This window comes from Lepidochelys olivacea, assembly GCF_965140295.1.
Source record: "Lepidochelys olivacea isolate rLepOli2 genome assembly, chromosome: 4".
NCBI lineage: Eukaryota > Metazoa > Chordata > Testudines > Cheloniidae > Lepidochelys > Lepidochelys olivacea.
In genome coordinates, this window is record NC_140414.1 from 119,151,790 (window position 1) to 119,163,987 (window position 12,198).

The window sequence follows — 12,198 nt, forward strand, 5'->3', positions numbered from 1 at the left end:
AGAGACTCCCCGCCCTTTTGTTGTATTAACAATTGTGATTAAAATAGAGATAGAGGATGGATGTGGATGGATGCTTGGTGTGGATAATAACTGAATGATCAGGGAGGTGCCAGCCTAAGAATCCAGTGTCCATCGGCTGAAGAAGGCGTCAAGTGGAAATAACCAGAGGACCCCCCCCCCCCCCCCGGGAGGGCAGACTGGAATCCACCCAACAGCCTCAAGAATGGGAGAACCAGAGAACAAGATAACATCTTGGAGCCGTCAGGAATGTGCTATCTGCTGATTGATTCAGCAACAGCATGATGAAGCAATTCCCATAGACTGGCATAGGAAGAAATTCCTATAAAAATAGACTCTAAAAAGTGAGAACTTTGGGGTCTGATTCTGCAAACCAACTTCCAGGAGCATCAGATGAGCATCTGACAAGGCCCTGCTCCCTCCTCATGTCCAGGCCACCTGGCCAGTGGCTTGGCATGAGCAACTCTAAGGCTGGTAACTATGATAACAACCTTGCAGAACCTCCGTGTGCGTGTGTGTTTGTATGAATGAATGTGTGAATAAATTTGAGATTGAATGGAATGTTATAGCTATAACTAACTGCTTACTATGATTCTTTCTGTATTCACAATAAATGTGGTATTTTGCCTTTTTCCCTTTAATAAGATCCTGCTGGTTTTTATTTTATTGGTACAACACAATAGCTCACAATCAGCTTCATTGCTAACAAACATACATAGAAATTAGTAGTGAATATGCAAAAAGTAATAAATGTGTAAAATTCTCTTAGAAAAATGCAAGTATTTTAATTTTCTTAGATATATCCCACATTGTACAGCCTCAGTCTGGAGGTTTCAGTGGTTGGGGATAGACAGACACCCTGGACCTTCAGATTGTAGATGGCGCTGGCTCAGCAGACAGTCAAGACTACGTTTGGTGTCTCCTCATTGCAGCTGGATTGAAAACAGTTTTTCAGTCCTGCAAAAAAAAAATAGAGATTTCAAGAAAATTTCCTGTCTCAAATCAGGACAAAAACCTCAAAATCATGAAAATGTTTATGAACAGAAGATATATGAGAGAGAAAGAGAGAGAGAGGAGGGAGGAAAAAAAAAAGGGGGTTGGGTCAGTTGAAACATTGCATTTTAATTTTGAGCATTTTTAATTTACTCCCCCCCCCTAATAATCTTGCATTTCAAAACAAGGTTGTTTTGAACTGGAAACATTTTAATTTTTCATTTAAAAGCGTTCAAGAAAAACTCTGCTGATGTGACAGGCCTTGGGCAAGTCAACTGGCTGTTGGTAATCCAAACAGCAGGAAGCAACCATCTGAGGAACTTTGATAGTGATGGATATACCCCATGTGAAAACAATGGGCCAAATTCTCCATTGCCTTACTCCTTGTTTTGTTAAACTCACTTTTTACAAGTGTAAATAAGATGCTACCCAAAACACCCATTCACACAAGGGATAGCATTTTACATTCAGTCTGCACTCACTTCACAGAGGTGCAGATAACATAAGGTGCATGGCAGGGGAGAATGAAGCCCAAGGTCCTAAGGCAGAAGGAAGCCTTTTAAAAACAAGAAGGCAGTTTTAAAATAGATTCAGAAATGGGTGGGGGAGACAGTGAAGCTATTTGTGAATAGGGGTGGTGTGGCCCTGGTTCCTGATATGTGAATAAAGGGGCAGTACCATTCATCATGGGATTCTGGAGAACTGGAATAGGGTGAGGCCACAAACAAAGAGGGAGTTACCCAGATAAGGAGAGATGAAGGCATGGATGAGGATTCCAGCAGCAGAAGAGTCAAAGGCAATGTTACATAGGTTATTTTTTTTATTTATTTTTATTTTTGAAACAAGTCACTTTATTGGATGTAAGTTGTTACAAACACAAAGAAACAAATGTGTGATTTTTGGTACAGAATGACATTATCTAAACAGTACATGCATGCACTGCTGGGCAGCAAGCTAGGAGACTTAGTGAAACCTGTGGGTGGCCTATGATGAGGTTTAATAGGCATTCTTGCAATCCCAGGAATTAAGGGAGGAATTACATTGAGACAGGATAATGCCAAATTTACAGACAATGGAGAAAAACAGAAGGATTGAATTATGTAGATTAATTCTGTAGGTTAAAGCAGATCTCAAAAACAAATACTACAAAAATAGTGTAAATGAGCCTGCTCCAGCTGCCGTCTCTGTCTGAAGATACAAGTCCTTTTTGTGTTGAAGGTGCAGACCTAAAGAAAAAAACAGGATTTTAAGTACATATCCTTTGAAATACCAGAGCTTTGCTGAAGTCTGAAGTCCAAAAATTAAGCAGAAAATTCAGCTTCAGAAATCTTTGTACAATGACTCTTGAAATGACTCTCAATACTGCTCAGCTGTCATGGTTTTATAAACAGGAAATCTGTGCACAGAATCCTGCATTAACTGTATGTCCTTAGTACCAGACTGCATTTGGAGTACTTTCTGTTGATGTTTGTACGCCACCTACTAGTCAATTTCCATGTCACAGTGTCACAGATGATGATTACAGCCCGAGTCTCCTCACAAGAGGCACAGCCTAAGTGTGGAGGCAGTAATAGGGCATTTATCCACCTTTTGGACTTCCAGGATTCTGAGGTTGAGCATGGCCCTCAGTGTAAGTTGGAGCAGTGCCACACAGCAGCCTCTGGTCACTGCCATTCCTGCTCTGACATGGCCACTTCCCTCAGTATGCCTATGTGACAAGGGTTTTAAGTGCAGAATAAAGCCACCTAAATCACTTTACCTGACCGATGTGCTGAGGTTGTTGCCTAGACACCACTTAAGCCAGCTGTTCAGCTGCTTTATGGCACTGAGCCACTGTAAAAGAGGCTGCAGGAGAGCTTGTAATAAAGACCTGAATATCTAGCTTCAATGTTTATTCTTTAAGTGTAAAAATGTTAGTTGTGCTCTTGACTGGAATGTGTCTTTAATAGTGAAACAACAATTTCTGTAAAAGCTATTTGTCAATAAATTAAATTATCAGCATATTTAATAATTGGGATCTATTCATGGAGTTAACAAAATCTGGAAGTGTACTCAGAAAAAGTTCTAACAGCTTAGGCATTCGAACAAATCACAGTTTGCTTGGTGGATCTTCTGCAGGGGAGAGAAGAAGCTAAGATTACCAAGGAGGTCATTTGTTGCAGATTTTTAAGCTATTGCTACATGGGAGTATCTTTTTGCTTTGATTTCTCATTTTAGCCTACTCATATCTCAGGTGGAGCAGTGACTGAGCAGCCATCACCCCTCAGCGTGTCCTACGGGATGCCCTTATTCCTAGTCATCACCAGTGGTGAGAGCTGTGGGGGCTATGCAATGATGTGGAGGAAGGCCGTCGTGGTGGGCCCTGAAGCCAAGGGCACAGGCCATGGTGCAGAACTCAGTGGTAGTAGCAAATATTCAAAAGGGCACTTTAAAGGCCAAAGTGGAAAAGGGTTCCATGTGAACAGCAGTTGAACATGGGTCAGGATTTCAGAATGATCACACACAGCTGAATATAAAAGAAGGTGTAGAAAGCTTAGGAGGGATGTGCCAAGGAAGGGAAGTAAGACCCATTCGTGCAAGGCAGGTTAGTGGGAGTTGAGGCATTCAGTAACATGCAGAGTCAGGGCCAGCACAAGGAAGGTGCTCTGTTATTACAGACCTGCTCAGACACTGTGGTGATTGTGGTTATAGAAGTACTGAGACAGATAGAAGGGAACAGGCGGGTCCCATGCTTGCAGTGACGGGTAGTACTGAAGAGATGATATGTTCAGCACTTAGGTGAAAAGAACAAGACACTAACTGTTTCCAAAAGGTTTCCTATCCAGATTTCCTCAGTTAAGGAAACTGCCCACAACACAAGACTTTGAGTAATATGGTCTAAACCCGTGGAGAAGAGAGAAATGACTGGTGGATAGCTAATGTGATGCCAATTTTTATAAAAGGCTCCAGAGGCGATCCCAGCAATTACAGACCAGTGAGCCTAACTTCAGTACCAGGCAAACTGGTTGAAATTATAGTGAAAAACAGAATTATCAGACACATAGATGAACTTGATATGATGGGGAAGAGTCAACATGGTTTTCGTAAAGAGAAATCATGCCTCACCAATCTACTACAATTTTTTGTGGGGGTCAACAAGTATGTGGTCAAGGGTGATCCAGGGGATATAGTGTACTTAAGACTTTCAGAAAGCCTTTGACAAGGTCCTTCACCAAAGGCTCTTAAGCAAAGTAAGCAGTCATGGGTTAAAACAGAAGGTCCTCTCACAGATCAGTACCTGGTTAAAAGATAGGAAACAAAGAATAGGAATAAATGGTCAGTTTTCAGAATGGAGAGAGGTAAACAGTGGTGTACCCCATGGGTCTCTACTGGGACCCATACTGTTCAAAATATTTATAAATGATCTGGAAAAAGGGGTAAACAGTGAGATGGCAAAATCTGCAGATAATACAAAACTACTCAAGATAGTTAAGTCCAAAGCAGACTGCGAAGAGTTACAAAGGGACTGGGCAACAAAATGACAGATAAAATTCATTATTGATAAATGCAAAGTCATGCACATTGAAAAACATAATCCCAATTATACATATAAATGATGGAGTCTAAATTAGCTGTTACCAGTCAAGAAAGAGATCCTGGAGTCATTGTGGATAGTTCTCTTAAAAACATCCACTCAATATGCAGCGGCAGTAAAAAAGCAAACAGAATGTTGGAATCATTAGGAAAGGGCTAGATAATAAGACAGAAAATATCATATTGCCTCTATATAAATCCATGATACACCCACATCTTGAATACTGCGTGCAGATGTGGTCTCTCCATCTCAAAAAAGATGTATTCGAATTGGAAAAGGTACAAAAAAAGGGCAACAAAAATTATTAGGGATATGGAACAGCTTCCATATGAGGAGAGATTAATAAGACCGGGACTTTTAGAAAAGAGACAACTAAGAGGGGATATGACAGAGTTCTATAAAATCATGACTGGTGTGGAGAAATTAAATAAGGAAGTGTTATTTACTCCTTCTCTTAACACAAGAACTAGAGGTCACCAAATGAAATTAATAGACAGCAGGTTTAAAACAAACAAAAGGATGTATTTGCTCACACAACCCATAGTCAACCTGTGGAACTCTTTGCCAGAAGAGGTTGTGAAGGCCAAGACTATAACAGGGTTCAAAAAAGAACTAGATAAGTTCATGGAGGATAAGTCCATCAATGGCAATTAGTCAGCAGGGGCAGGGATGCAAAACCATGCTGTGAAGTGTCCCTAGCCTTTGTTTGCCAGAAGCTAGGAATGGGCGACGGGATGGATTGCTTGAACCTGTTCTGTTCATTCCCTCTGAAGCACCTGGCACTGGCCACTGTTGAAAGACAGGATGCTGGGCTAGATCGACCACTGGTCTGACCTAGTCTAGCCGTTCTTATATTCTTAAATCATCCATTAAGAACTCAGAGCATCCAAAAGAAGAGCCCCATTAAGCTCAGATTTCTCTAGCTAGCTAATATTGTCAGTTTGTTCAGAAAATTACTGGTTTTTTGGGGCTGTGGGTTTCACAAGTTGGATAAAGACTGGCAATCACAATTTCTTTTCTACTTAGGAGCAAAAACTTTGTCAATCACTCAGAGAATAAGAAATCAATTTCTTTTAAATCACATCGGCTCATACAGTATTACAACCCTGTACATGGTATACACACAGCAATAAAGAAATGTCTCTGTAAGCTTGGTAAGGTTGATGATCTGTTACCTCAACACAATCTGCTCATATTGATGTGAGCATTTGTTGTCTCTCAAATGCTGTTTTCACATGTTCAGTGGTTGGTGCCAGGGCATAATTTTGGGTGATGGAACCAAAGGGAACGCTCTTGTGACTGTCATATGCCAAGATAGGGAAAAGCTATCCAACAGAGAACGCTGCTGGGTCAGAACACCACTACCAGTTTCTCTAAGATACAGGAGCTTTAAAGATGAATCTTCTATCAAAGGCCTGTGGAAGACTGTTGAAGCACTATCGCTGCACTCTCGTGCATATTCTTCTCTTCTCTGTGCTGAGTGAAGTGCTCTTCGAACACCTGCTTAGTGCAGGAGAGGGTAGAGTGTGCCCAACCCAGCAGCAATAGCATTCCTCTGCCGCCTGAGCGTGGGAGAGCCATGTGATGTTGAACAATAGACAGTCCTATGTACTCTGTGCTTGATGCACAAACCTAATTTCTGTATATTATATACTTGTCCTAGGCCAATGGATTATCACTGAAAAATACAGGTCACTTAGGAGATATGGCCTTCTTAATCACCTGAGCTCAAATTCAGCACTAGATATTGGCATTTTTCCTTTCAACCTCAGGTGTTTCTGTGTTGGGAAACATTTTTGCAGTTAATACAAAGAATTTTTCCACCCACCCCTTGGGTTTAATTTACCCATGATGTACTTTGCTGGACTTACAGCAAAGATGAATGTGTCCACTTGTGTTTAAGTTTCCATATGTTTCTCATAAAAGTGTATTGGTGAAATATTGGATCTCTGAATGTTTGGATAGGAATACTGTACCTCCTTGAAATTGGGAATTGAAAGTTACATTGCACATAATTGGACAGGTGCTGTTATTTAGATTTGCAGTCTTATGGTTGATTTATGATCTCAATTTTATTGGAGAATGTTTGTGAAAAGCAAATTTTGCATTTCTAATTGAGTATATGCAAGAGATACTTGATTCTAAGAGTTATGCTCAGGCAATCAGTGGACAGCAATATACCATGTGGTCTGTGTGTTCAATCAAAACTAATCAACACTGCTTTAATTATGAATATCAGATACTTGCAACTAAGTGCTTGTGCACAATTTATAGAGCAGGAATTGTTTCCTGAATAATTTCAAAATAATATATTTCGATACAGCTGTCATGGACAAATTGCAATCAGTAGAACAGATGAAATCTGTTGAATAAATTATTAGCTGTGAATTATTCATTTGGCTCTAATGGCATAGAAGTTGGATTGATTTTATTTACCATGTTTACTTACGAAACAATGGAACAATCAGGGTGATTAAGATAATCCAGGCACTTTAACAGCAGTACAGATCTGTAATGAAATTATTTTATTTAGTATCACTCAGTAAGAAAACTAAGCAAAACAAAAGAGAAAGTGAAACAAATTGAACGATGTTATAAAATGAAGAGATGCACAATTTGGATGCCTAGACCTTCCCTTCTTAATGGTATTTAATTTAGAATGAAGCTCTTGGTATCACAGTAAGTACAGCTACCATAAGTAATTCTGCGGACATGAGAAGGGAATGTTAATGTATAACTCTTGTTCAGATTTTAATTTCCTATTTGAACTGATAGCTCTAAGTGGAAGGGACCACGCCATCTTCTGTGTCTGATACTGAGTGAGGACACGGTTGCATTTAATAATAAAATTACAAACTGTACAATTGCCATATCAGTGGAAGTGTGCTCAGATGGCTGAGGAAAGTGGCATTATCACTTCCAGATGTCAATTTCTTACTAAAGCTACAGTATAGTAGATTAGTGGGTCCCCTGGTATGGGAATACTCATGGGTAGAAGTAGGTTAAAATTTCTGAAAAACCGTAGCAAATACCTCATATTTATTAAAGAAATTCCACTTACTTGTAATTGTCAATGCAGGTGATGTCATAACCCATGGTTTTGAGTCTCTCTTCTAATATTTGTACACTGCCTCTCCCACAGGAATCCCTGTAAAAAGAGATTAGTTAACAAAGTCTTTTATTAGTTAACTGTTTATTTTGCTAATTTCCATAGTGTCAATTGCTATGGCAGCTAGGGCTTTAATTGCAGAACCTTAATGTTCCACAATTAGAGCAGATTTTTTTAGGGAATTTAATAGTAGGTTATAGGACAATTTCAGCAAGCTGGCCAGACTCTGGTATCTTGCAACCAAACAGCAATTACCTAGAAAAACAAATCTACTACCAGAGGGCAGCTGCCTGTTGGACTAATACAAATTTAGGGGGCCTGATTCTCCACTACTTTGTATGTTGTGCACTCATTTACACCCGTGCAAAGTTGATGTAAAATGCTACCAAATCAGAATTCACCATACACTTGCATCAGTGACAGTGTTTTATATTTACTTTGCAACAACTGGAACTTTGGCCTAGACTCCACAAACCATGCTTGAGTCCTTCCTCAATCACTTAGAACTCCTGCTGTTGGACATGAGCATTCAGACTTAAACTCCAATAATGGAGTGCTTCCCTCACCACCTCAGCTCCTGTGGCTGGGTAAAAATTTACTTAAATTAACTGAATAAAATAGTAATGGCTGATCAAGAGTTTTGGCCCAAATAAGCATCTTAAAAGTGCCGATGAATATTTAAATCTCCAAGGATTGCAGAATTGGGCTGGCAATCTCCCAAATTCAGGCTCTCAAAACTACTAGTAGTTCTTGTTGTTGGATTGGTCACAAGTACCATGAGAAGAGACCTTCTTATGGCATTTCACCACTTCTACTAATTTCCAGAACCATGAACTGCAGAGAAGTGTAAACCTGAAAAATAGTGCACTGGGGACAGTGAAAAGACTTTTTTAAACCTCAGAGTTTGATTTGGGATTCAGATGGTTCTTATTTAATCTAACCTGTACTTGCCTTGCCCTGACTTAAGGCCTGCTTCTTGTCATAAATATAAAGGGAAGGGTAAACACCTTTAAAATCCCTCCTGGCCAGAGGAAAAACCCTTTCACCTGTAAAGGGTTAAGACGCTAGGATAACCTCGCTGGCACCTGACCAAAATGACCAATGAGGAGACAAGGTACTTTCAAGAGCTGGGGGGAGGGAGAAACAAAGCCCCTCTCTCTCTGTCTGTGTGATGCTTTTGCCAGGGACAGAACAGGAATGGAGTCTTAGAACTTAGTTAGTAATCTAGCTAGATATGCGTTAGATTCTGATTCCTTTAAATGGCTGAGAAAATAAGCTGTGCTGAATGGAATGTAGATTCCTGTTTTTGTGTCTTTTTGTAACTTAAGGTTTTGCCTAGAGGGATTCTCTATGTTTTGAATCTAATTATCCTGTAAGGTATTTACCATCCTGATTTCACAGAGGTGATTCTTTTTACTTCTATTAAAATTCTTCTTTTAAGGATCTGATTGCTTTTTCATTGTTCTTAAGATCCAATGGTTTGGGTCTGTGTTCACCTATGCAAATTGGTGAGGATTTTTATCAAACCTTCCCCAGGAAGCGGGGTGCAAGGTTTTGGTGAGGATTTTTTGCAGAAAGACATTTCCAAACGGGCTCTTTCCCAGTTATATACCTGTTAGACGTTTGGTGGTGGCAGCGATAAAGTCCAAGGGCAAAAGGTAAAATAGTTTGTATCTTGGGGAAGTTTGAACCTAAGCTAGTAAAAGTAAGCTTAGGAGCTTTTCATGCAGGTCCCCACATCTGTACCCTGGAGTTCAGAGTGGGGAAGGAACTTGACAGACCTACTGACTCAGTAGATTTAGGGCCTTACATTATTTTTGATTGTGCCTAGTTCTGGTCACATCAACTGTATATTTTTAAAAAGACTGTACACCCTCCAAGGAAGGCACTGTGGTTTCTTTTGTGTTTGGAATACATCAAACATTTTGAGTGTTACTGCAATCTAATAATAGAGAAAAATAAAGTGAAAACTGTAAAAACAGATTCAAAAGAGGAAAAACAAGATTAGGTTCTGTTTTTTTTTAAGACCTATAACTTACAAGTCAGGTCCCCCAATGTCATCCATGACCCAGATTTCAATTTGTGAAATTCTGTCTTTTTGGAAGTTAGGCACTTCATAGTCTGCAAAAAAACTGGTTAAAGAAAACAAATCTTTAAAATTACATAGAACAGAAAAGATCTTTCGCCTTCTCAGTAACTAGGGCTCTGAGTCTGTTCCCACTGATTTCAGTGGGATATCTGGGTCCAGGTCATTTGTACCTATGGTTTCTTCTGGGCTCATTATCAGAGGCAGAACCCAAGATACAAAATTCTGATTCCAATTTTGAGTATTAACAGAGTTTATGGGGTGTATGGATCCTAAGTTTGTTGTTTTATTGATTGATGATCTTAGCAGGGTGGAGCAGGAATAAGACTCTATTAATAAAGATGTGAGTGGAATAAGTGTTTAAAATGCAGCACTTATAACAAACCACTCGGTATTTAGTAAAAAATAAAAAAAAAAAATCCTACAAGAGCAGCCTTTCTTCAGGCACAACATGGGATTTGTTTTTTTAAAATAGAAGTAAGAGTAACAGCCGTGTTAGTCTGTATTCGCAAAAAGAAAAGGAGTACTTGTGGCACCTTATAGACTAACCAATTTATTTGAGCATAAGCTTTCGTGAGCTACAGATCACTTCATCGGATGCATACTGTGGAAAGTGTAGAAGATCTTATCATATACACACAAAGCATGAAAAAATACCTCCTCCCACCTCACTCTCCTGCTGGTAATAGCTTATCTAAAGTGACCACTCTCCTGAGTGGTCACTTTAGATAAGCTATTACCAGCAGGAGAGTGAGTTTCGGGGGGGGGGGGGGGGAGTGAGAAAACCTGGATTTGTGCTGGAAATGGCCCAACTTGATTATCATACACATTGTAAGGAGAGTGATCACTTTAGATAAGCTATTAGCAGCAGGAGAGTGGGGTGGGAGGAGGTATTTTTTCATGCTTTGTGTGTGTATAATAAGATCTTCTACACTTTCCACAGTATGCATCCGATGAAGTGAGCTGTAGCTCACGAAAGCTTATGCTCAAATAAATTGGTTAGTCTATAAGGTGCCACAAGTACTCCTTTTCTTCTTTTAACCACAAGACAAATATATTTGTAGATATAAAATCACAGCAGTAAGTCAAAAGGGTATAAAATACCTAGCATGGGAACAAGTAGGACCATAAAAGAGTGTTTTTTAAAAAAAAATCTGTCCATTCTGACCCGGGAAGAATCCTCCATAGGCAGGTTTGCTGTTTGTTAAATACTGTAATATTCAGAAGTCCAGGTATAGGAGGGACAAATTCTCTACTGGAATAATTCCACTGAAGTCAATGGAGTTACACCAACTGATCTCACATCTGACCAGGAGTATGTAAATAGTAAAATATTAAACCACATTTTTCCTTTTACATACAATCAGCCTTACTTCTGCAAGGTTAAGGTCTATGGTTTTAGGGAGTGATTTATCAGAGCAAATTGAGTCATTAAGATGGGATCATTTTTACTGGCAAAGAGTAGAGGAAGTTATCTGTATTTATGTTGTGTGACTTTCCTGTCATAAATTCTGAGAACTTTTGTATCAGAAAAAAGGTCTTCTATATTCCTGTGTCTAAGTCTGTGTGACTGCTAGTTGTACTATCCAAGGCACATCCAAAAATAATTTCAATTAAATCTGATGATGGCCTAATGGAAAAAATGTCTTTAAATAGAATAATAAAAGCACAAAGTGTGAGTTGAGAGTTCTCCAAATCAAATGGAGGGTGCCAAATCAAAAGGAACAGTTTAACATATTGCATTAAAATGTGTTCTAAAGCATCAGTCTTTAAAAAACAAAAATAAAACAAAAATGTATAAATTAAGATTTGGGCCTGATTTTGAATGAAGTCTCATCCCAGCTTTCCTGTTCATCCATGTAATTATGCTATGGCAAATAATGATGGGTGCAGTTATGTGCAGGAGAAACTGATGTAACTTAGGTTTCAGAGTAACAGCCGTGCTAGTCTGTATTCACAGAAAGAAAAGGAGTACTTGTGGCACCTTAGAGACTAACCAATTTATTTGTGCATAAGCTTTCGTGAGCTACAGCTCACTTCATCGGATGCATACTGTGGAAAATACAGAAGATGTTTGTTTTTATATACACAAATCATGAAAAAATGGATGTTTATCACTACAAAAGGTTTTCTCTCCCCCCACCCCACACTCCTGCTGGTAATAGCTTATGTAAAGTGATCATTCTCCTTACAATGTGTATGATAATCAAGGTGGGCCATTTCCAGCACAAATCCAGGGTTTAACAAGAACGTCTGGGGGGTTAGGAAAACAAGGGGAAATAGGCTTCAGTAGAGACTAGGAGTGGCTATCCTTGCAACAAAGCCCGTTGCCAACTGTGCCCACATATCTATTCAGAGGACACCATCACAGGGCCTAATAACATCAGCCACACTATCAGAGGCTCGTTCACCTGCACA

The 12,198-nt window shown here is 39.4% G+C and overlaps 1 protein-coding gene across 4 annotated transcripts in view; it reads right to left on the reverse strand.

Annotated features, from left to right (window-relative positions):
* Positions 1-801: 801 nt before the first annotated feature.
* BST1 (bone marrow stromal cell antigen 1) overlaps positions 802-12,198 on the reverse strand; it is a 28,791-nt gene continuing 17,394 nt past the window's right edge. The window contains exons 6-10 of one of the 4 annotated variants that reach the window (XM_084625439.1): positions 9,734-9,826; positions 7,647-7,733; positions 7,035-7,094; positions 2,159-2,237; positions 802-975 (exon numbers count right to left, since the gene is read on the reverse strand). In XM_084625439.1, the coding sequence (XP_084481565.1) occupies positions 970-975; positions 2,159-2,237; positions 7,035-7,094; positions 7,647-7,733; positions 9,734-9,826 (325 nt within the window). In that variant the 3' untranslated portion in view covers positions 802-969. Of the gene's footprint in view, positions 976-1,813; positions 2,238-7,021; positions 7,095-7,646; positions 7,734-9,733; positions 9,827-12,198 lie in introns of those variants that run through there. The other 3 variants (XM_084625438.1, XM_084625441.1, XM_084625440.1) reach the window with 3 other exon arrangements.